The 26,205-nt window shown below is 29.0% G+C and overlaps 1 protein-coding gene across 2 annotated transcripts; it reads left to right on the top strand.

Moving 5' to 3' along the window:
• The first annotated feature begins 1,280 nt into the window (after positions 1–1,280).
• On the top strand, positions 1,281–25,898 carry Syx16 (syntaxin 16). 2 transcript variants are annotated; one of them, XM_075368905.1, is made up of 5 exons: positions 1,281–1,479; positions 5,124–5,366; positions 10,280–10,445; positions 21,818–22,125; positions 24,984–25,892. In XM_075368905.1, the coding sequence occupies exons 1-5, from the start codon at positions 1,399–1,401 to the stop codon at positions 25,164–25,166; spliced, it is 981 nt and encodes a 326-aa protein (XP_075225020.1). In that variant the 5' UTR covers positions 1,281–1,398; the 3' UTR covers positions 25,167–25,892. The 2 variants fall into 2 exon arrangements, with proteins under 2 accessions (XP_075225020.1, XP_075225028.1); XM_075368913.1 differs by lacking the exon at positions 1,281–1,479 and adding an exon at positions 3,076–3,594 and having other exon boundaries at positions 24,984–25,898.
• The last annotated feature ends 307 nt before the right edge of the window (positions 25,899–26,205 follow it).

Raw genomic sequence — 26,205 nt, forward strand, 5'->3', positions numbered from 1 at the left:
TTCTAAATGGCAGCCCACCATGTTCAAGTGCTGCTTTCTCTGAAATCTGGTGTTGCTTGGTTCAGCCAGTAGAGTATTACAAACGACCTTTCATGATTGACTGTCAAGGGGTCACTCGGGACTGGGTCTCAAGTTCAGCTCTAGATGTGATCTAGTAAGGTGATAGTGCTGTGTGACTAGATGATAGTGATGAAGTTGTGAAGTTTGTTTAGATTCAGTTCACCAGACAAATTTCTCCTATTTGTTCCAGATTTATCTAGGCGCACCTTGCAGACGCTCAATCTAACTTTTGTTAAAGTTATTATTTTGGAGAAAAGTTAAAAAGTCCAGTCATAAACATTATGTCCATTTACTTACTGATACAGGTAATATTTAAAATATATATATCTTCATTTTATCAAACTAATGTGAAATGGGTGTAATAAATTTGTTTCAATATCTGTATTTATTGGTTGCATGTAATATTTTATTCATTCTGGAATAATCATAAAATAACTTAACAAAACATTTGTCTAGCTATGGACCATAACCAGAAAAATTATTGATGACCGGGTGTCATATACAATTTACACCCAAAGTTGACATAGCCATTTTCATGATAACAAATAATCCACCCTAAGGAAAATAAGGAGTGAAATGGTTTTCTATTGCCTTCTTCACTTAGCCAAACATACTGCTGAACATAAAGTACAGAAGAAGTTCTAGCGTTTTAATCACCTTCATTTTGTTCACTGCAGGAATTGGAAACTGTGAACATTTTCACTCTCAGAAAAAGCAATCCTGATCTGAGGAGTCGTTTTACCAGGTGCTTTACATTAATCACAGTAATAAATAGAATGCCAATCTTCGTTGCGCGAGTGGTAGCGTCTCGGCCTTTCATCCGGAGGTACCGGGTTTGAACTCCAGTCGGGTATGTCATTTTTCACACATGCTACAAATCATTTACCTCATCCTCTGAAGCAGTATCTGACGGTGGACCCGGAGGTTAAAAAAATGTAATAAATAGAATTAGACAAATAGTTTAGGACAACAAATTAGTACTAAGAAATCCTACACGAAATTTTATGGAAAGGAAACTATAATTTTTGTCAATTCGCACAGTCCTTTTCATAAGAAAATTTGTTGATTATTTCCTGGTATTTCATGGCCTTTAAAATCCAAAGTGAATTTTTTTTTTATTTATTATTTTCCTTTTATTGTATATCTCTAAAATCAAATATTATTTTTATCAGTTTTAGATCTTTTATTGGTACAACTGCGGAATCAACACCGCATGACTTTAAAGCAGGTTATGTCTGAGACAGCTGATTTTTGACAGAATAGTGCAATGGCTAGTCGTGGGTTATTTTTACTTGATGTTGTGATTAATAGGTAGATCCATTATTTACTTCTAGTACAATGGCTACACGAAGTTTAACGGACGTGTTTATTTTAATGAGAAACAATGCATCTCAAAGTAGACATATTTATTCGGAACAGGTAAGAAACGAAGATCCAAAATTTATCGTGATAAGAATTTCGATACACCAGCTTGTAGATTGTTATTCTGAAATGAACGCGACGTTTAAAATTAATAACAAATCTTATACGGGAAATTTGTGTTACGATTTTGTCTACTTTAAAGGCCTTATGCTTTTTTCTAATCAACCTATGGCAGTTTTTGTTTCGCCTTCGCTACGTTAATTCATTAATTATTTCTACTTTCTAAAGATTTAAAAAGCAATGATTCAAGAATTTATTTTAAAAAAACAAAATAACCTCGTTAGGAATGGTGCAAAATAATTATTTACTAAAAATCTGTAGAAAGTAGTAAATTTGTAGATGTAGCGCGATTGTAGATTGTGTATCGAAAGCTTATAATCATTTATTTTTAATTGATTTTCTATATTTTACTGATGAATTGTGGATTTATCTTTTCAATTAGGGAGTTTATGAAATATTGAAATTATAATAAATAAAATAATTCTTTCACTGCCAAAAAAAGTATTTATCCTAAAATTTCAAGGTATGTTTCCATCTGCATTACAAATTAAATAGTTTACAAAGTAAATTAATTATTACGTGATGAGGAAAGCAATATTGTCCAACTTGTGTTGCATACGTGCATATGCCTAAACTTTGTTAAACACATAGGAGCATTGTTTATTTGGCACAATTATGGGAGAAAAATGCAATTGTCCATTCCTGTTTTTGTGATCCACATATGCCAGTTTTAACTTTTGATTTAGAATTGTTTAGCTCTAATTACAACACAGATATGAAATATATAAGGTATGGGATACAACAGTAGATGATTCGTCTGTGCATTCAACCTTAGAGCTCTCATGTTTTAAAGAAAATATTATAGTGTAATAAAACTGCATTGATTTTATTAACATATGTTTATTATGGGAACCTTTATCCGTCAGGTATATGCCATTAATATCATAATATTCATTGCATACGTTAAGAGTACATGATAATGCCTGAGTACATGATGATATTTTTTTTTGTCTTCAATCATTTGGCTAGTTTGATGCAGCTCTCCAAGATTCCCTATCTAGTGCTAGTCATTTAATTTCGGTATACACCCTACAAATTGGGAAAATTTGCAAGCATTTTCAATTTTTTTTTTACCTTTCTTCACCCCTTTTCAAGATTGAATTTCAAAAAATCTAGGAATTGGTTTTTGGATATTTACATGAAAAATTACACATATCAAAAATCAAGTTGATGTTTTCATTTGTTGGCAAGAAATGAAAAAAAAAAATAGCTGGGTTTCAAAAAAAAATTCAAAATCCATTTTAACACGTTTAACTAAGAATCTCAAAAAATCTAGAAATTAGTTTTTAGATATTCACATGAAGATTAGACTCACCAAAAATCAACTTATATCTTGATTTATTATAGAGAAATTAAAAAAAAGTAGTAAATTTTATTTTTACTCCATGTTAACCCTTTAAACTTGGAATTTCAAAAAAACACTTTCTTAGTGTTTCTTTACACCATAAGAAGAACATGGAAACATGGGCGTTGATGAATAAGTCAGGACATGTTCTTTTATACGTTAAGATTTAAAGGATGTATGGGAAAATGTTAAATTTTCAGAAATAATTAATTAAATAAGTATTTCACTATGTAGCTGAGAAACACAACATAATACATTTTATTCATATCTAAAATAGTTATTGTTACATATGAAACTTAATAATTTATAGTTCATTAAATATAAATACTTTTAAAACCAGCCGATCTTGCTTTGTATACCCAAAAAATGTGAATTTGAATCCTTGTTTGGATTCTGATGCATATATTAAAAGGATAGTAAGTAGTATGCACAATTTTTAATAAATAGTTGAAGAAGTAAATAAAGATTTTGTAGTTACCCAGACAGAAATTTCATTGCAATCTGCATAGCTGTTCCTTATCTTCATCTGACAATACCACAAAGCTCTTTGCTAAGCAGATTGGGAACGTTATCATCATGTTGTCTACATTGTGGGAAACCATTGCCATGTTAGCAGCAGTATGAAAGCAAACATCAAATTCTGTCTGTTGAAGTTGGAAACGCATCTGGAACCATGCTATTGAAGCTACAGTATGAGGATGTGCAAGGTCAGCAGAAATTATTAGACATTACAGTTGTTAAATGGTAATTTATTTTTAAAGATGGATACTAATACTTTAATATTTTGAAAACCTAGAGAATGATTTTACATAAGTATTAAATTTTTAAAATAACATCAGTAATACAGGTCTAGAGTCTGCTTGTGAGTTATACTGTATGAGTTGTCACACTATCTTGTTGAACATACTAAGTGTAAATGAATGTATTGTGTTAATATTTTTGGATAATTCATTCAATATTGTAACATACACTGTTCACTTTTTGTTACCATTGTCATCAAAAAAGTAAGAATCCAAAATTCCAAATGATTTCACTCCACACCACATGTAACGTATTCACTGTGCAGAGGAGATTTATACTGTAAACATGGGTTTTGCTCTGCCCAATACTGAAATTCCATTCATTGATATACCTGGCTAAATGAAAGTGCCTGCATCTGGCATTATTAAGTTAGTTAGAAATTGTGGTTGTTGCTTATCATTTCTATAAACTTGTTGATAAAAAAAAATATCTTGTTTTGATAAAAAAAAATATCAGTTCTAACACTTCTATTTGACATGTGTAGTGCTTAGAATTTTGTGGTCTCTACTATATAACTACTCTTGTTCCATATTCTTTGGTTTGCTTTCATATTACAAACAGCCAGGATTCTCTTTTGGAATGCACAAACAGTCAATCTAAACATGTTCAAGTAATTTAAAATAGTCTGGCATTTTAGGACTTTTCATTATTGAAATGACATTTAAATTCATGTTATGTTAGTAGCTGAATCGCCATTTAAAAAACAAATTTATGGCAAACACAAAATGTTCATTCTACGAATGCTTGATTGTAACTAATAAAAGCTTTGGACTACTGTACGAATCTTTGAAGAAAGCAGCATCCTGTCTACTGAAATTTATTTTTAAGACAGATTTTAAATCGTTAATAAATTCTGCCATATCCATAATTTATCTTATCCACAGATATTCAGGTAGTTTGTACAGTTAAAATATAGTGAGGAAACTATGAATAAAGCACTGGATGTGCATATTTTATACATAATGAGAACTCATTTACAAAATAAGAGGAAGGATTTCAGATCATTGACAAACATCATCTGTGACAAACAAATGTTTGTCACAGATAATTTTGGTCTTAACAGCTAACAGTCCTATTCTAATTACTAATACTGTTTAATGTGTGTTTTGAGTACCTTTGTGATAGACATGACCATGTGTAGTATGCAAGAGACATCATTCAGACTATATAAATAAAAACTGTTGATAATGTTCAGCTTTTTTGTTTTATTCTATGATCATCTCATTTATAGTATAGATATATACTGCAATGCCTAATACACCATATCAGTTTATTCTTAAACTGGAAGTATTTTTTAAACATTTGGTTTAATAGGAGTATATATTGTTCATTCTATTTTCATATACAATATAACAACTACTTTACTTTATACTTTTATTTATAATTATAATATTCAGTTCCTCATTACTTCTATAGATTTATTTGAAATTTTCAGCATATGTCAGACTCTGTGGCACTTGTGTCAGAAACTGAATCTGGAATGGAATTGCGGTATTCAGATTCAAGACTTCCTGGCTGGGCTGATACTCTTGAAGAAACTCATTATGCTCTTTCAAGGTTAAAAGGTAAACTTGAAGAGTTGAGTAGACTTTATGACAAGCATTTGCTACGACCTACATTAGATGATTCCAGTGCAGAGGAACATCAGATTGAAATTCTAACTCAGGAAATCACTCGGGTTAGTCCTAAAAGTTACCGAATCTGTCATTGCCTGAAATTATATTTTTGATATTTTATTGTATAATACAGGTCACTGATCAGCTATGCTAAAGTATAAGCTGTAACAAAATTAACTTTTAATTTTATTGGTTGGTTGTATGAGACATGTTGATTTAAATTATCTTACTGATATAATTATTCTAATATTCCAACAGTGTAGTGATATGAAATATGTAATAAATATTACATTGTGGAAGCAAACACACGTAACTGAAAGTATTAAATGCTGGAACTGTTAAGAAAACAGTTTAATACTAGATAAGTGATTTATATTTCTTCTAACTATACTTGTGACTTTGTATGATTGTATGTTTAAAAGAGAAGCTGCTTTTAATATAATGGAAAGTTTCATTTTCCATAGAAATTCTCCCATTGACCTACAAATTCTCCCAAACTCTACAAATAATATCTTCATACCCCTCATTTCACTGACTCACCCCCTCAGTGAGTCAGTGAACATAATTAATGTCAGAGAAGAGATGACATAATTAATGTCAGAGAAGGAAACTCCAACTGTTCCTTCGTGTATTTCAGATGCTTTACATGTTTTTCAATCATAAGAAATAGAGTAAGATAGTTCCTGTAAAACAACAAATGTGTTATGTGATTAATAATTAATTATAATAAATTTTATGTAATTAATAAAAATATAGTCTTATCTGTATGAAGACAGATGGAATTGGGATAAGTTTTCTTAAACTAAGCCCAAGTTACTGTAGAGTAATGGAGAGCTACTGAAATTAAAACTTTTTTACTACAAACTGTTTTAATTTTTTTTTTTTATCTATTTTTAGTAGGATTCTTTGCTGATACATAATGTAATTTTTTTATAGTAAACCATTATTCAGTGCTGAAAAAATTCAATAACTGAGATGTTTAACTGTTTCAGCATGTTGTGATACTTAGAAGGTCTCGTAAAAACGGTTTTTAAATTTCAATCAAATCTAAAAAAATTTTCCATATTTGCGGCTATACCTGTATCACATTATTTATAACCTCCTTGTTAAAAAATTAAAACTCCTGTCAACACTTATGTTTCCATCATAGCCATATCAAATCGGTGTTATTTGTATTTGACCTAAGCTGTAAGTTTGTTTATAACTTATTAACTTAGGATTGTGATACAGGGGTGATATGATCGTGGTACAGGATTAAGGCTTAGGATCTTGATTGTATGAAATTTGGCATTTATCTATATCATATAGATTATATGGACCACCCACAGATTATACAAGCATAAGATTAGTTTTTAATTTTAAGATTCTTTGCCCCTAGGTATTTTTGTTTGATTTTAGATCCCCTCCCTTATTATTTTTGACCTAATACTAAGATCTAGGTAAACGTTTTTAAAAATAGAATAAAGCTAAGTTTTTTCCAAAAGCATATAATATTTTAGGATTTATATTTGTTCATTGTTATGTATAATCTAATTATGTGGATATTTTCATTTTTGAATTGGTTAAAAATATAAGAATTTTTTTTTTAAATATCGATTGTGGGTAAAATTCATTTATGATTTTTGATATTCAATATTCTGGTTGAACATGGCTTTTTAATTGTTGAGCTCAGAAATTTTGCCTCTAGCGCACAGAAAGAAGAGAAACCTATAAACTGACTTTATTTACTGTGTCAGTGAAAATATTTTATCAAAAACGATTTTTACAGTAAAGTTCATGTTCTTAAAAATACTTTATTTTAATAATACAGATTAATTTTGCATCTATATTTATACTGACTACAATAGTTTTTATTAAAACATGACATGTTCGTGGAAAATGAACATTGACATATTTTAATAAAGAATTATAACTTCATGGAAATAATTTGTTACTCAGTGTTTTTTTATCAAAGCATTATGAATCACATTATTATCGCTTATTCTTAATGATTAAAATAAACTCTTTATTTTATTTTCTCACCGTGGTCTTGATAACATTTTTTAATTTTTATTGTATTTGTTGTTGACTGTTTATTTATTAAATAAAATATAATGATGAACTACACAAGGTGTTCTGTATCTTTGGTGATGAGTTTGAAGTTTTAATAACTCATTGTGTGAGGACTATGAAATTTGTGAACTTTTATGTATAAAACTCATAAGCTACTACATTGTACAGCAAATTAATGTTTGTGTATAAATTAAACTATTTCAAACTAAATTTAAATTATTCATGAAAATAAATTTAAGATCAATAATAAATTTTTCATTTGCCTCATTCAGGATTAATCAGATTCTGATTAACACAGAAAAAAGTATTTGATAAATGTATATAAATCATTCTTTCAAATTAAAAAATGGGTTTTCCTATTTAGAATTATTGTTCAATGGTATGTTATTTTTTCTAGTTGCTGGACTGCTGACTAAAATCAAAGATAAGAATTAATGCAAAAATCTTATGATACTATGTAAATCATCTGTACAGTCTGATAAAATAAGATGTCTTTAATAGTGGATTTTAATAATTAGGAAAAATTTCTTTGGCATAATAAAATATCACATTGTTTTACGCAACTAAGTGCTCATATATACATATGAATTCAAAGAATACCTATCATCACTGTTGGCTATTAATTTTCAAGATCTTTTATATCTTTTTAAGTGCAATAAGTATTTAATATTTTTAAGTCCACTCTTTAAAGGACTTACATCCTTTTAGAGGATTTAGGTTCTTTTAAGTTTTAGAAGGTACTTCATCTGATGATCCACAGAACTAGGGTAAGGGGATTGATTATAAGCTTTTACTTACTTCCTGCATCAGTAACTATTTATGCATGTCAGCAGTTCAGCATGGTTTAAATCTAGATAAACAGATTTCCTCTGCATATTTTTGAAATTATTGGAAAGCCTTTCCCTTTTTTTCTAGAAGGTGGATGGATGCCTTAGTGGTGAAGGTAGGTGGTAGCCACCTTAGAAGGTGGATACTCAGCAAACATAAGAAGCATCTATACAAATTAGCCACACTTATTCTTGCTGCTATTTGTTTGTGAAGGACCTAGGATCTTCGTTTCTTCTTATTCCAGTGCATAGGGTACTAAACAATTTAGGCTCCTTGTAACAAACATACTTGACCTAGATAAAATATATTATTTGACCATATTTTAAGATGTAGTCAAATATGAACTTTTCTAACCCCTCTCAAGCTGGGTATTATTATATTATTTAAAGTAATGATTATATTATATTTTTTTTATTTGATTTGTTGTTGTATAACACCTTACATCCCAAAATATTATAGGCAACGTGTTGTAATCATATAAAAATTTGAATAAAATATATATAGCAACAATAAAATCAACATAAACATGGGAAAACCAAAAAAAGTAGCATAATATAAAAAATACAAAAAACAGCACGGTACACCAAACCCCTACAACTTTCTATTGGTAATTTGTTTAATAAAGATCAATACCATAATTGCTCTTGTCAGTCAAGAATTCTTTTATTATGTACCAACTTTTCTTCTGAAAAAATTTCAAAATATTTTGAAATTGTTGATGGAATCAATTTTTCATCTCAGAAATTCACAAACTCCCAAAACATTTTTTTACAGACCTTAGAATGTTTCAATATGAGCTCCGTTAATCGCTCTGCAAACATGCAGCTGATAATTGACTTCTACCCAGGTCCACTGGATCATCGCAGGCATAACTATGGCAATAGCAGCAATGATGTATTGTTTTTAACAAATCCCCATAGAAAAAGTCTAGGGGTGTCAAATCTGGGCTTCTCAGAGGCCAAAACACAGGACCAATCCACCATTCATTGACAACGCATCAAACACCTGGGCTAGGCCCTGTGCAGGAATGCACCATCTTGTTGAAACATTACAACATTACTTTATTGTTCAATTTGGTCAACTTGTGGGAAAACCTACAGTTTTATGCTCAACTGCTTTATTACTCGATTTGGACCATCCGGGGCACTTTTTCACTTCCATATTTAAACAATTTAATCACATAGCATTTAAACCATTTCTTTAGTTACAATGTTCAGAGCTGTACTTAAATATTCTGCCACATTTGAATGTGTTGGCTGAGTTAGTGTCAGATTAAAAGGTGTCCAGTTTAATATGCTGTCTATTATTATTGTCATAATCATTGTAATCCTGATTTTTGTTTAAATTATTCAATTTAGTTAGTTTGTTTCTAACTGTTTTTTTGCCATTAATTTAATTAATCACCTTTTTTTATTGATAGTGGTCAGTCCATGTTTCATTAAAAATTTCTTGGATATGAACAATAAATAGGAAGGAACATATTCTTGAATTAGCTGGCTGCCAAAGTATTACCAACTAATTCAAGGGAAAATATCTGTAGGATGTTTATTGACAATTTCTTAAAAAAGTCAGAACTTCCCAATTCAACCCATGAATTTTTTTAAGCCTGTCACCTGACCATATGCACTATAATGATTTTTTTATTGTATAATCAGTTGATTTTTTTTTAATGAAAAATTACAGTCTTTACAATTTAAAAAAAATAACTTATGCTCATCAGTAGCTGCCTACCTTGCATAAGTTGTAGGTTTCTTGCCTTTTATATTTTTGCAAACATTTTATTTCTACACATGACTTGTTATATAAAACACACTTTTAACAAAAATAGAAAGATTTAAATAAAATATGGACATAAAAATACAAAACAAACTTTAGGAAAACACATTAAAAATTAGATAATAGTAGTACTTACTATTTAAATTTTGAATTTTACATTTATATAATAGAAGATGTGATAGAAAAGTCTATTAGAATTAAACAAATTCTTTGTTAACGTTATCCAATTGGTTTTCAATGTTGATAGTAATTATTCTTAATATTCCAATTTTTTTATTTGAAAAGGTGAGTGGTTGTTCACTTTATTATTTTTTTCCAGATGTTTGGTACTACACACAGGCTTGTTCAACAGATAAGGCAGCAAAGCAGTTATGGTCAGACACAGTTAGAACAACAGCTATCAAAAAATGTTACCGCTTCACTTATCTCTTCTTTACAAGAACTTTCTACTACTTTCAGAAAACTACAAAACACATATTTAAAAAGTAAATTGTTTATTTTGTAATCCTATATATTTTATCCTGTTTATATTTTAGTAACGTGTAATGTTCCTGATTTGAATGTTCCCTACTAGAGAGACATTGTATACATAATGCATTGTTTCCAATATGATGGTATATATTAATTTGTTGCTTTACACTGTTTTTCCCATGCTGTGAAGTAAAAGATTGCTACTTTTCAGTCTTTCTTAAAACTGTAAAGCATTTGAAGAATGATTTGGACCCTTAGAAATTTGCTTCATCTGATATGATATTTGTTCATCATAAAAAGCCAGACCCTACAGTATATACAAAGAAAGTATCATTTGTAGTTTTGAATGTTACCCGCATTTCAGCAAATGCTGTTGTACAACAATATTGATGAAAATATTGATTTTTGTAAGTAATTATGTAAATGTGGTTTATCCACCAGCATATTTAAAAACAAATTGTCAGAATATTATATTCATTTCAGTGAAGTAGACAATGAGTTATGAAAGTGAAGCTTTTTAATCTTTGTGATTATTATGTCATTTTGAAGAATGATTGTTACGTTAGCATACAGTTATTTGGTAATGGCAGCTAACATGTGCTTACACAGATTTGTGTTAATATGTATTCTTTTCATTTATATGGAATTTATTTTATAATTATACCTCATTCTGTCCTCAAATTAATCATTAAGTTGTTTTGATTAAGATTGTGGATGTTCTCAATACATGACACAGCAATCTAGTTCATCTCTACAAGATTCTACAAATTCAGACAAGCTGAATCAGTGGTATCTGTAGAAAGGTGATTAAGTAGACAAGACACCTTTTACTTTTTTGTACAGTGTTGTAACCTTTGATGAGGCAAGGATTCACCAAGAAACAATCAATAAATTGCATTGAAAGTACTATCTCACCCCACCCCCACCCCACCCCATATATTCCTGACTTTGCCTAATCAGATTTCCACTAATTTCGTCAACTCAAGGAGAAGGGGCAACATGGTAAAAAGTTTAATGGAAATAATGATGTCGAAGAAGATTGGCTAAATTGGTCTGACATCAAAACAAAAGTTTCTTTGCAGCAAGCATAAAAAAAATAAAAATAAGCCGATTCAGAGATGAGACAGGTGTATTAATTTTGCTGAAGATTTTCTTGAAAAGTGAAAAAATTTCAAACTGAGTGTTTGAATATGATAGAAAGAATGTAAAAATTATGACTGAACAATACATTAAATTAGAAAAATTTAATGTTTTATTTTATTTAATTTAATGTTTAAAATTTAATATAAAATATCAGCTGATAAAGTAGACTAGCTGAATAAAAACAAATTTATTTGCCTTTACAAATGAATAAACAAGACAGTTTATGTATTTATAATTAATAACAACAAAAGGAGAACGAGTTCTAACATAACTTCCCATGAAAAAATCAAATTATTTCTTTATAAAATATTGAAAGTGAAAATATTACAAACAATAATGTTTGTAATAACATTAAGTTTAACCTATAAGAGTTTAAATTATGCATATCACTTAAATAAATAAATAAAAGTATATTAATTATACAAGTATTACATAACTAGTTTGAAACTGTATTCACATTCATTATTTTTATTGTACTGTGGATGTGGATGTTGTAATCATTAATTAATTATCATAATTATATAATGAATAGTAGTTATAGAACTCATGGATTTCTGAACTTGGTTTACCAAGCGTATTTTATATGTTTCTTTATCAGTGAATATATAAATTGTTCAAAATCAATGATCTGAACATTTCAATAAATTTTTTTGTGCATCTAATGGGAAGATGAATCCACTGGCGAGTATATAACTCACACCAATGACAAATTACTTTTAACTTCCAATCATATAGATCTAGGATTTCTTCTAATGTGTTGTTCATGGGTCTTCTGGGAAGATGTATCCAGTGACTAGCAACTCATTCCATTGACAACTTACATTACAATTAATTGTACCTACAATCTTATAGATCTAGGATTTCTTCTAATGTGTTGTTCATGGGTCTACTGGGAAGTTGTATCCAATGGCCGGTATAAAAGTCATGCCATAGACAATTTAATGTGTATATAAATTTAGTGTAATCTATACCTCAAATAAATCAGTCAATAAATAGTCTCTGGTGTCTTATTGCACCACAATAATAAATCAATATAAATAAATCTTGGGTAATTTATATCTCAAATAAACAAGTCAATTAATAAATCAATAAATGAAATATATAATGTATATGTATACGTTGTATGTATGTACATGCATGTAGTATATATGTGTGTATGTCTGTAGTATAGTAACTAGCCTGTTTAGGAGTGTTAAGAGCAATATGAATGTGAAATCACAATTAAATTAATATAAGTATGCAGATGAGTTATAATTAGTAATACAATATTTATGAGCATATAAATAATTAAATCAATCAGAGATTGGTAACAAGCATAATGTGTGCACAGGTCTTCTTAACTGACCATTAAAACACACTTAAATGACATGTCACCCTCACACGGACTAGTTATAAATACATTTTTCATATAGAATCCCCTTCTCGAGTTAGACAAAATTCTGCTTCTCTCCTTTCTACTGTTTTTAAGAATGCCATGTTTTATAACAAATGTTTCATTAAGAAAGATTAAAACATATTAGAAAGCAAATGTTATCTCCAATAGTTTAGGATTGAAAAGCGTTTACATTTGCATTATAAATTATTTTGCCACTCACATGATTTATGTGTCTCCTATATAACTGTTTAAAATCTGTGTAATTATTATGCTGTTATGGACCTCTTTAAAGGAAATTACAGGTATAGGCAACATACAGTCAAAGTTTTCACGTGTTTTGATTTTGTCTAGTGTTCAAATAAAACAAGCAAAAATAATTTTAATATCTTATTATTAATTCATAAATATAAAAATGGTTCAGATCAGTAATGGGTCATTTTCAAGTAATTACTTCTAAAATCAACAGCACTATCCTCGGAAATAACTACTGAAGACCTATAATTTATTTGAAAGCTTTATATTATAACTAATAATTTTATTTCCATTAAAAAATTTTACAGATGATAAAAGTTATTCTCTTGTAAATTCTATAGTTACAACTGCAGTCGTTGTGTTTTTACGTGAAAATTGCTTTAAGTAATCAGCTCTAATAATATTTAAAATTTCATACAATAATAAATTAAGATAAAGTAATAATAATCTTATTTAAAATTTTAATTATGTATCAGGTTTAATAATGTCTTTATCATAATGTTTTAGTGATAAATGTACAACTACAACATTACTCATAGATTTATCCTTCCGTAAATGCTGTTAGTATACACTACTGTCACTACATTTTTACTGCTTAGCAAAGTATTAAATTTGATATATGCTGTATATTTTGACTTTATGAGAAAGTCAAAATAATATTTTGATCTAAATAATAACTATGATTATTGTTATTTTTTATCTAAGTAATAACTATCATTCAAAATATTTTTTTTCCCCAACCATTTAAATTCATTAGAATTCAACTGTGCTCCATAATTAATTTTTGAGGCCTAATTTTTTTTTGTGATTTATGTAAGAAAATTTGCATTTTAATATAATCTTCATTGCAAAGAATACATAAGAAAAGAAATCATGAAAGATGTTCATTAAAATCTAAATAGCTTAATGTACAGTTTATTAATGTTTTATAGAATATCTATTACTAAGCACTGATTACATCCATCCAACTGAAATTATTAATTATAATTTAGTGAAGGATGATGACATTTGTTAACTATTCATTAGATAACAAAAATAAGATTATGATAGTCTCTAATTTTTCAAAACAGGAAGTACTTATGTTTGTCATAATAAAGTTAGCTAACTTCAAATACTGCACGTTTGCATAATAAAAAAAGCAGCTAGAATCCTTACAAATAGAAATCTGATGAAGAATTACTGAGAAATTCAGACATGAATGCTGGAATTTTTGTGTTACATATAAATCCATTTATTAATAACTTCAATAAACCAATTCAAAAAAATGTATATATTCATCCTTTGTTAAAATTTAACTTCATTCTTTACTCTTATCAATTTTTTATTGTTTTGGCCACTCTTTCAGTAACATTAAATATTTACCACCCATCAGTTTCAAAATGGCTGTTTGTAGAAACTGTTTTTAACCAATCAAAATATCAAAATTATTCAAAACACATCAGAGTATGTTAAATGTCAAATAAAAATGTTTCAAATGTTAAAATGAAAATGCTTGATAAATGGAATTATTTTTTATTTTGTGCATCAAAATAATGTTGTTTATATTTGATAACTGCAACTTTGAAAATACTTTAAAGCTGCAACCTTTGTGAAATTAATTAATTAATTTTCTTCTTCTATTTCCTCGCTAAATGATTTTCCTTCTCTACCTACTTCTTCTTTTTTATAATTATTCCACACATTAACAATTTTATTTTAAACAACTATCCATTTGCAACACTAATGTTAAATGCTTTCATTATCTCAAAGATTTTCTCTTATTTACTTATGTAGGCTAATCTTTGTTTAATATTTTTTTCTAAAACACTAATATCCCCTTCCAGCAATATTCTGTTTTGCATTTTCAATTAATTTTGTTTTTTATATGTGGGTGCAGAGATTGTTTTGAATTTTCATGAACCTATGAACCGATTTTAAATATTTGAGTGTTACTTTGATGTAATAAAGTCAAGATTATTAGATATAAAAAGATAAATATGAATTGTTATTGATAAATAATTACTGACTGAAAGCCAGTAAGTTAGAAATTAATGTGTGAAAAACTTTAAAAATATGCTCTAGAAGTAAAGAAATAAAAAAATTAAATGGTGAATTTTTATGTATTGATTGTTGAAAAGTGATCAAAAATAATTGTAAAGTTAAAAAACTGGGAAATTTTTTGCTGACTGTTTGAAATGAGTTACCATTATAATAAGTATATTTAACAGAGTTTAGAAAGAGTAAAAACATAGATGCATATTAATCCTATCTGGAGTATAATGTTACTGCTAATACAGTGGAGGAGAAATGGCTTCATAGGTTACCAGAAGCCACTTTGTTTCACTCATGTTGTTAATTCTGTATTTCTTTGTTTCCATATTTTATAAACATTATTTTTCAATACTCATACTTCATTTATGCAATTTATTATAGTATTTTTCAGTACGCTAGACCAGCAGTTTATATATATATATAAACTTATGAGTGATGTACAAGGCGCAGTTCAAAAGTAAGGGCTGATGAATTATAAATAGCAATTGGCAACATTGGTTGGTTTGCACATGCGCCAACACACATGCAGTAGGTTAAAGTGATCTGATGGGCATGTAATTGCCACATTCCTGTCAGTTCATTGTTGTTTGCTTTTGCGAGACAGTGTGGTAATAACAAACCCCACCAGTTGTGAAGTTCGTTCAGTGATTAGATTTCTAATTGCAGTGAGTGAAGGAAAAATGAGGCAATAGTGTTGAGTTTGAGGAAGACTTCTCAAATGTTCTCAACTAACAGAGAAGTGGCAGGCCTAGTGTCCGAACTGACGATCTTGTTGAATGTATGAACACAAAAGTAAGAGAAAATTGTTGCTTTATAATTAGCAACCTTTCTTTTGAAATCCCAAAAGTTTCAAAGACAATATTGTTGAGAATCGTGACTGACACTCCAGGTTGTGTGCACAATGGGTGCCAAAAATGTTGACAAGTGCTCACAAAAATCACTGAATTACATCTGCATTTGCTTTTCTCGACCACTTCAACAACAAGAGAGATACATTTTTCTCCATTCCATCACTGGTGATGAAACATTGGTTTTGTACATCAATGCTGAGACATAATAACAATCCACTGAGTGGCGTCATTTCGGTTCACCTAAACCAAAAGAACTGAAACAAGACCAGTTTCAAAGCAAATTCATGGCAACTGTATTCTGTAACCAGAAGGGTGTGCTTTTGATGATTTCAGGGAATCTGGAACACCCATCACATCACAAGTCTATTGTTAAACACCAAACTGCATCATGTCATTCGAAACTTACAACAGGGAATAATGAGATCAGGACTTGTTCTTCTTCATGATAACACATGACTGCATGCACAAGGGAGAATTTTTATCATCTCCTTACAGTCCTGATGTTGCGTCCAGTCTCTTCATCTCTTCATACACCTCAAAAACTGGCTTGCATCCCAATAATTTGAGGAAAGTGAAGAGTTAAAAATCGCAGTGCAAAAGTGGCTTCAATCCTAGGCAGCAGAATTTTATGCAGTGGGTTTGAAGAAGCTCGTTTCATGTTATCAAAAGTGTTTGGAATAAAATGGTGATTATATAGAAAAATAAAGTAAATATATAAGTATTTGAAACCATTAATAAATTTTTCATTTTTTCAATTGTTCTCATTTTGTTACCAATCAACCCTTCCTTTTGAACTGTGCCTATATATATATATATATATAATATATATTTACACTATAAATATATTATTTATATATAAATTATGTATATAATATAAATATTTCATGTTTACCTTCCCAATGCCTCAGTGAAGATCTAACCACGGATTAAGACAAGGAGTGGCTTTAAAAAAAGTCAAAGCAAATGTAAAATAATGAATGTGTTCAACAAAGTAACAATTATCAAACAGCATTTGATAATTGACAACATTTATTATCATAAAGTAAAATCACACAAGGCCTGAATTCAAGTTGCAGAAAAAATACTGTTGAATAGCTGTAAAGGAGAAATATTCCATGTTCAACAAATATGTTAAAAACTGTACTGCATGAATTAATGCAATTGAATATGCCTTGCTATAAATAGTACTACTTTGACAAAAATATTGGAGGATTACAGTCATATTAAATATGCCTCTGCACCATTCTGAACTCAGCCCAATTGATCTGATTTGGGCAAAAATAAAGTCAGGTAGAAGAAAAAATTGTCACATTTGCAAAATATAATTTTAAAAAAATGTTCCTAACTACCAGCTGAATGTTGGAAGAAGGCTGTGAACATGTGCTAAAAATAGAAAAGAATTATGAGAAAAAAATTTCACAACAGCTAACAGTAATATTGAAACTGAAGTGAGATATCAATAAATCTCTCATCAGACAGGAAGAGTGCAACGATATGGGTAGATTACACTGCAAATCAAAAAAAATTGCTCATCCTTTCTTCCTACTTTTCTTTTTTGTAAAATAAAGAAAGTCGCTGCCAAGTAATGGTGAGCTTGGAGTGGTGACGATTATTACCCACTGTAAAAACATGTTCCACACTCTTAGTAATCCCCCTTACCAAATAATTGTTCTATTTTTAACAAATGAATACAACAATTTTGAAATTAAATACAGTTTGCTAATTGTATACTGTACATTGTAAATGTAATAACAGATGACAAAATACTATCTGTTACTAATTACACTGTAGATATTGCGGGATGGTTATAACTTTAACTTAAATACTTACTGGAAAATGAATTATCCATTTAATTCCTCAGCTGAAATGCTCTCTTTGCTGCCATCACTATCTTCTGTGCAATCGTTATTAATATCACAGACACTGCATAAAGAGATAATGAAAGATTCTGTCAGACAATCTATTAACGATTTTTGGCTCAAACATTCGCCTTTGATTTTTTTTAACCTTTTCACAGTAAGGTTTCCAGTGTTCATCACTCAACAAATTCATTTTATCTTCACACAGTTTCTGCACTTCTGACATCTTAAACAGTGTTTTGCACCTCGCAACATGTCATTTTACCTGTGACCATACCATCTCAATTGGATTTAAATGATGATGGTAAGGGGAAGCTGCAAAACTTAATAACCACTTCTTTCTAACAATTCGTCAAATTGGTATTGATTTCTGTTACTTTTGTTTAACTTAATTAGTTCATACAATTGTGGTTTAAGCATTTGAACGAAAATGGAATATGATGTTTCTGTAGTCAAACAGTCATGTCTTATTTCTTGCTTGATTACAGTGGAAGTTTTTTAGAAAGGAGAAAAGGTATTATGATATGGAGCATTGTCAATAACTACTACAAACTCAGAAGGAAAGTTAGGAACTAATATTTCTTCAGCCTGTTTCAAATAATTTTTAGTATTCATCTATCATGGTAATCAATACTTTTTGATTTGGCTGTTCAAGTTAACATTGCAATTGGAATAAAGCCCATTTCACCTCCAACATGAATTATAATTAAGCGTTCATCTTTAGTTATTGATAAATGAAGTCCTACACCGCTATCATTAGCCCATGATTTTGCCGTTGAATGGATTATAAAACATAGGATTCATCTAAGTATATGATTCTGGGTTACATTTTCTAAAATCACAGACTGCCTGTAAATGTGAAATCTGTTTCTGTCTAATATGTTTTTCAACTAAAATTTTCCTTTCATTTTCTGTTTTATGCCACCTAAAACCTAATTTGTTTAAAATTCTTCTTAAACTAGTTTCACTTCCTTTAAAATTAATTTTAATTTTCAATCCTTTACAGAGTTTTTTAACTGTAGGCAGCTCCCCTAACTTTGAGTGAAATTCAGCCACAGTTCGCCTATCCACACCTTTATCAAAATCATCTAATCTGGTAACTGGTTTAGAAAATTTCATTTTCAGGGTGATGAATGAACATTCTGGCCCCTTGAATCGAAGAAGTTCTATTTTTTTATTCTCTTAGGCTTTGAACTGAGTCCTGGAAATGCCACAGGCAGCTGCAATTCTCTTTACATTTCTGTATAGCAATTAAATGCTAGTCATTTTTTAATTTTCGTACAGCTAAAGATTCTTTCTTCATGAAATCATACACAATGTTTACAGTTTCGTGTGTCTATCTTTGAAATTTTTTATCTTTTACAATAGACTTAAAGCCATAACTATTCTCTCTTAACAAACTACATTAAAAAGTTAGAACCATAAACCACAATAATCTTTTACAAAATATAGTATCATAAATTAATTACTATGTAACAAAATACATGAGGCAGAACCACAGAGCTGAACCTTTTATACATGGTAAAGCAAGTGAGAATCAAAAATAATTGTTTTGTATTTGAAACATGATGTTACTTTCTTATTATTGTAAACATACAAAAATACATTGCTTTCTGAACTACAGTTGCATCATATTTTTGCTACTAGGAGATGACTAATCATGGTGTACCAATGTTTCAGAGAACAATAGTACAGCAGTAACGTGCGGGCTGATCATCCAAGCTTGTTGTTACATGGCAGCTACTATAAAAATCTAAAAGTAATAAATAAATACAAAAAAAAAAATGTTTTTTTTATTGAATATAAAAAAATAAATACATAAATAAAAATATCATTAAGTAGATAATAAAGGGAAACAGACATGTTCACCATTCAATGTACTCGCATGCATGCAAGTAGCATGTGTTTGTATTGATAATCCTTGTCCTTCCCTGCCATTCCATCTTCATCTGAGCTTTCTAAACTTTGATGAGTAATTAGTATTTCAATTCCTGTTCAAAATTGTATAGATGAAATACTAGTGCATATCATTAGATGAGCTTTACAATATAAAAAATAAATTATGAAATTTAAATGTTGTATAAAGTAATAAAAAGTTCTTAATTTTTCGTCTCTCATTTAAGAACTTTTAACAATAGTAAAGGTAAATTTCCGAGTAAAGAAAATTAAAAAAGATTAAAACAGAAGGGTAAAATATCTGAAGTGAGTAATTACTGACTTCTTTGCATTCTTGATTTTTCTGAATATTGTTTGGCAAATTTTTATAAACTAAATAAACATAATATTTGCAAGGTTTTTAAAAACCATGCAATTGTTTTTAAAAAAAAAAATTCTATAAAAAGGCGTTCTTTTGAAAAAAAAAAATAGTTTCTAAATTTTTGTATCTTATCAGATTGTTTGAATTCAGAATTTTCAATTGTTTTTAAACTCTTTTTATGTAAATACTTATGATTAATCAATGTTTTTTAAAAATAAAAAAATTGCCTAACTTTTATGTACAAATTATAATGGGAACATTTTCCTGTTATTGATATTTGTTAAATGAATTACCTTGTACAGATTTGTGTCTCTATTTGTTAAAGAACTAATCTTCTAATAATTTTAGACTTAAAAGATTGTCTATAATAAGTCCAGTTATGATTATAGATAACACACAGTAACAGTAGAAGTTTATTTAAGAATATAATTAACATATGCATTTTTGAATACCAGGTAAAAAATTATGGCATATTTGTAGATAACATAGAATCTAAATAAGTAGATATACGACATATTAATAGTTAAATTCAAACACATGAAATAATGTTAAAGTAAATACATAAAGTATAAAAAAATTACTAAAAATAATTCGCAATTCAGATCCACTGTTGAGCACATATTTATGTACAATTTGCACAGGAGGTAGATAAACAGTTTTTGTTTTTTAAAATTTTTTTTTAATTAGTATTATTTTAAAATGAATCAAAAGAGTAGTACTGTTTCCATAAAATAATATATTTTTATTGTATTTTAAATAAATTGGTTGAAAGAATTTTCAGATGTTTCAATAATTTATTAAAAATTGCATTGGAAGCATATTAAGGCCCTTTCTGATAAGCCAAAGTATTGTGTTGAGTTATGCTAAAGCAGTTTCATTGTCTGGTTTGTAAAGGTGGATTTTGTTATTTTTTAAGAATAAGTGACTGTTAATTTAAGCAAAGATTGCACATTCATTAATATAAACATAAGTATAAGTTTACATATATATTTATATTAATTTTCTAAATTTAGGTCAGCATGAATCTTACTTTAAGATAGACATAAACTATCAGAGGTTGTAAAAGTAAAAAAACCATACTAATTAAATAAATTTGTTACTATATTGATACATATTATTTTATTATTTAATAAGATATAATTTTTTTTTTGAGTCATCAGTAATTCTAGTTTGTGCTTTTATCCATTCCTTTCTGTTTTATGCTAATTTTTAATCTCGGTATCTATATATTTATTATGTCAGTCCTTGTTATCCTGTATTGTGCTTATGCTCTATGATCATTTTAGTAAATCTGGATATCTTATCTATAGTCTGTTAATGTAGTTTACCTTCTTACATCATTCTAACACAGATTTCTCTCCCAACTTACTTTTCTTATTAAGGCCTTTTCATTTCATATTTAATCTTGCATACGCCAGTTTACTTTTGATGACTACCTTACTTTATCCATTCTTTATAATTTTACTACATAAATAACAGAATTCCACTACTTCTGGTATTTCATGACCCTATATCATTTCTTAATATTTAATTTCTTATTAAATATTTCTGTATGTCTTTTCTGTTGTAATTTATAACTTTTATACTTGAATTATGAATATGTTTTTGATGTTAACAGATTTGAATTCAAGAGAGGAACGTTCTCGCCAGTACTTTGATACAGTACTTGATTTGGACACAAGTGAGAAAACTGCAGCTGATCTTGAATGGGGTGGTTTAACAAGTGAAGCTGAAAATATTGACCGTCAGTTCAGTTTTTCAACAATGGGAGGCATAAGATGTCAGACACAGGCACAGCTGTTGCTGTTAGAAGAGGAAAACACACGTATGGCAGCACATCATGAAGCAGAAGTTCAAGGAATTGTAAAGTCAATTGTTGATCTCAATGAAATTTTTAAGGACCTCTCCCACATGGTTGTGGAGCAGGTATTATTTACTTATGTTTGATACATTTATACTGATTTATTATACGTACCTTACATCTTAGATTCCCATTTTGAATATTTTTAAGACTTAAATATTTATTTTGTATATTAGAGTTTGTACTTCATAAAAATCACCATCCTTGTGCTTCTGTTCTGTAGTCCTTATTTTTCATACTGCTGCATAAGATAATACCTACCATAACATCTATTGCATATAACATTTTTTTCTTTTGTAAAAGAAAAAAATGTTCTGTCATCCTCATCCTCATCCTTATCCTGTTTAAAAAGTTGACTTAATACCATCACCTCAGCATTTATATTGATTCCTAAGGCTAATTTAACATTATAGTAGCTAAGACTAACTGGATATGCCATTGGTTAGGTCTTTGTAATACAAGAGGCATCTGTATTTGCTGATTGACGTATAATCAATTTAGTAGCAATTATGGAACAGCTACTTTAATGGACTGGCAATAACTTCAACCTCTGTAATTCTATTTTATGAAGCAACCATTTCTATTGTATTGTTCAGACACACTATATTCCTTAACTTCATTCTGTTAGTTAAAGAGACTGCTAGAAATCATATCAGCATTTGTGAACGTTGCCCAAGGTTAAGCGACCATTGCATTTTCTGTACTTTCTTTTATTGGTTGGAAGCAGAGATGAAAGAGAGGTCCAGACCTCTGCTAACAAGTGGACTCATTGTCAGAATGGAACAACTGTTGTTGACCTCATTGACTACTATTACGTTTTGCTTAGCAACCAATCTTTTTTTATTTAGGCACATTGTACTTTTCAATGTATCCTTTGTAGCCTTCTTCAATCCTGACCAACAACCAAACTCGCTACCCTGTTACATTTTCAGTCATTTATCGTCACTGTGTTACAGGGACCCTCCTCAATCTTTGTTTGAGGATTTCAACACAAAATAATCTTTTGAAAAAGTACACCAACACAGTAAAAATTTTGCCAAAAAATGAAATTGTTCAGCTTTTCCGTAATCTACATTTTCCTTTGCTAGCGTTAAAACACTGTTAAGATTAGCTCATGCTATTATATAAGATAAGATCTAAAATAATATTCATACTATATAAATTTGGGTTGTATACATTCCCCTTGTAAAATGTCATTCTCTAGATGTAGGTTAACTGTTCAACTTCTGTTCAATGGTCATCCTTTTATTTTTGTTTTCTTAATTTTTTGTGGTTTAGTGTATATAAAATATTTTTTAATTAACATTTCCAAAAAGAAGTACCAAAATTATTTTTCTGTATTTAATATTTTACAAGTATTTGACATTTTATCAAATTTATATATAGAAGATCTGTTCATACAGTAATGTCATATATTTTATTGTGAAGTGACTGTACATTGCAGCATGCTCTATAAACTGCCAGGATCGATGGTGGAGTGTCAACTACCAAATGAGTGCTTGCTCAGTTGTCTCCGAACTCTCGGAGGTGAAAGATGGGTGATTTCATAAACCTTGTTTCGTGTCTTGTACGAGTCATGATGCAGGGCTCGCTGGAACAAAGATACATGATCAAGTTTTGTGTGAAACTTGGCAAGTTTGCAACAGAAATTTTTCCAATGATTCAACAGGCCTTCAGGGGTGAGTGTTTATGACAAAGGCAAGTCTACAGATGGCACAAGGCATTTTTGGATGGCTGTGAAGAGTTTGATGACAAAACCCGTGCTGGATGCCCATCAACCTCAAATGACGAAAATGTGACTCATGTGAAAGAACTTTTGCAAACAGACCGTCGAATGAGTGTTCATTTAATGGCCACATGTTAAATATTCTAAAAGCTATTATCTACAAGATTGTGACCAAGGATTTGCACATGAGAAAACCGCGCGTGAAGCTTGTCCCAATAATTTTGATCAATGACCAAAAATCTTGCCGAAGGGAAGTTTGTCAGGACATTTTGGAAATGTGTGAAAATGATCCTCACTTTTTGGACAATGTTATCACAGATGTTGAAACATGAATATTCCAGTACAACCCCGATACGAAGAAGCAAACTGCTGAGTGGCATACCTCAGCATCCCCTCGTCAAGAAGGCTAGAATAAGCAATTCAAAGATCAAGACCAAGCAAATTGTGTTTTTGACATCATCCACCGTGAGTTTGTATCTCCCAGACAACCATTAACTCTAAATTTTACATAGAAGTCCTTTATTTTTTTCATACTTGTGGACTTTGTGACATTACTTTTCGGACAGACCTTGTATGTAATTGTTACATTTTTAAAAATTAATTTTGTTATTTTTATAAAATAGTAATTTTAAGTTGCTGCATTTACTGTTTAACATGTAATAAAATTAGTTTTTCAAATGTTATAAAGATAAAAGCATAAATTATATGACTTATGTAATTTTTATACCTAACTCTCTTTGAAATAAATATTCAGTGTATTATCTACACTGAAATATTCAATCTTAACTACACTTGGGTTTTTTTTAATTTTCTTTGTGAATGTGACCTTTTTATTTCTTTATTGGCTTTTTTATTTCCTTCAACATTATACATTTCTTACATTCATGTACCCTTACATTTACTACTTTTAAACTAACTTGCATGAATATAAAAAAATTATATCTTTATTTTTAAGTTGTTTGCTTCAATTACTCAGATATCTTTTAATATATTTGTTATTAATATAATGACTTTATTTATATTCATATTTTATATAAAATTTCCTTGAGAGAAAAATTTAATTTTTTATTTACAAACTGTTTACTTTTGTGATAAATTGGTGATTTTTAAATTTATTGATCAATGGTATTTCAATTTTGAATTAAAATCTAAATTTATTTTTGTAATTATTTTTCAGTTTGTAAATTTTTGTTTCAGGGAACAGTACTTGATAGGATAGATTATAATGTGGAACAAACTCAAATGCAAGTATTTCAGGGATATCAGCAACTTCAAAAAGCTGATGCATATCAAAGAAAAAATCGTAAAATGATGTGTATTCTAATTTTAGCAGCTCTTACCATATTTTTAACATGTTTATTAATCATTGTAAAAACATAATTATAATAATTCATTTATTTGTAATGGATTATATTTATAAAGGGAAAGCACATGAATATGGAATTCATTTTACCATTCAGTTTACCATGATTGATGTCTGCTTGTAATGTTTATCAACATTTATGCTGTTGATGCTTTGAATTTGAGTCCTGTGCCGCGAGTTATGGTAATGTGATACATTGTTTTGAAATGAATGTTTACATGGCAAGTGATACTCACATATTCTGAATTACAGAGGTGGTATACAAGTTTAGGAAATGTTATCTGTTTATCAGTTTATTACATATATGATGTCTACATAAATATTTATATGATGTTAAATCTATTTTTTATAAAATTAGTGTTTATTAATGAGGGAAATAATGCTGGAAATTTAAATATTGAATCAAATGTATGTATGATTGTAATCTTAATGTTGAGGTGCATTCCTACCTTACATAATTAATGTTCAGTTATATTAAACAATTTACATCGCTAGCCATATTCAGGCTCTTTTCAGTCTGATTCATTGATATATGTAAAAGAAAACTTGTTTTATTTTTAATTTTTGCTCTAGTTACAAAAATATGCTATTATTAATTTTAATGATATCCATCTAATTTATTACATATTTTTATTACTGTTAAGGATGTTTTATTTTAAATATTTTCAGTATTTTTTTAAACATTTATATTGTATAAGTACAAAAATTAAAAATCTGAATAATAAAACATTAATTTGTTTTCCATGAAATAATATCCTAACTGATGTTTATTTAATTTATTTATTTTTTTAATATTATTTTTTAAAAACCTTTAAATTTGTTTAAAAATTGAATTAAATAGATTTGTAGTTCTTGTTATATATCAAAAATTAAAAGGAAAAATATAGACTGTGTATTTAATTTATACTTATGCATATCAGGACACCATATTGACCATTGTAGCCACTTTAACCTGTTGTAAAACAGACATTCCTAAGCGAATACTTGTTAGAAGTTATTCAATGATCTCGTATTTTTTAAAGTTGATTAAACCTTTAAAGCTATCAACTATCAAAT

Source organism: Lycorma delicatula, chromosome 1 (genome assembly GCF_047948215.1).
Source record: "Lycorma delicatula isolate Av1 chromosome 1, ASM4794821v1, whole genome shotgun sequence".
Lineage (NCBI taxonomy): Eukaryota > Metazoa > Arthropoda > Insecta > Hemiptera > Fulgoridae > Lycorma > Lycorma delicatula.

Bases quoted from the DNA above. Each gene is read 5' to 3' on its own strand.
- Syx16 (XM_075368905.1), top strand. From the start codon at position 1,399: ATGGCTACACGAAGTTTAACGGACGTGTTTATTTTAATGAGAAACAAT. The intron at 10,446-21,817 runs GTAAATTGTTTA...TGATGTTAACAG, and splicing joins ACAAAACACATATTTAAAAA to ATTTGAATTCAAGAGAGGAA. The intron at 22,126-24,983 runs GTATTATTTACT...TTTTTGTTTCAG, and splicing joins CCCACATGGTTGTGGAGCAG to GGAACAGTACTTGATAGGAT.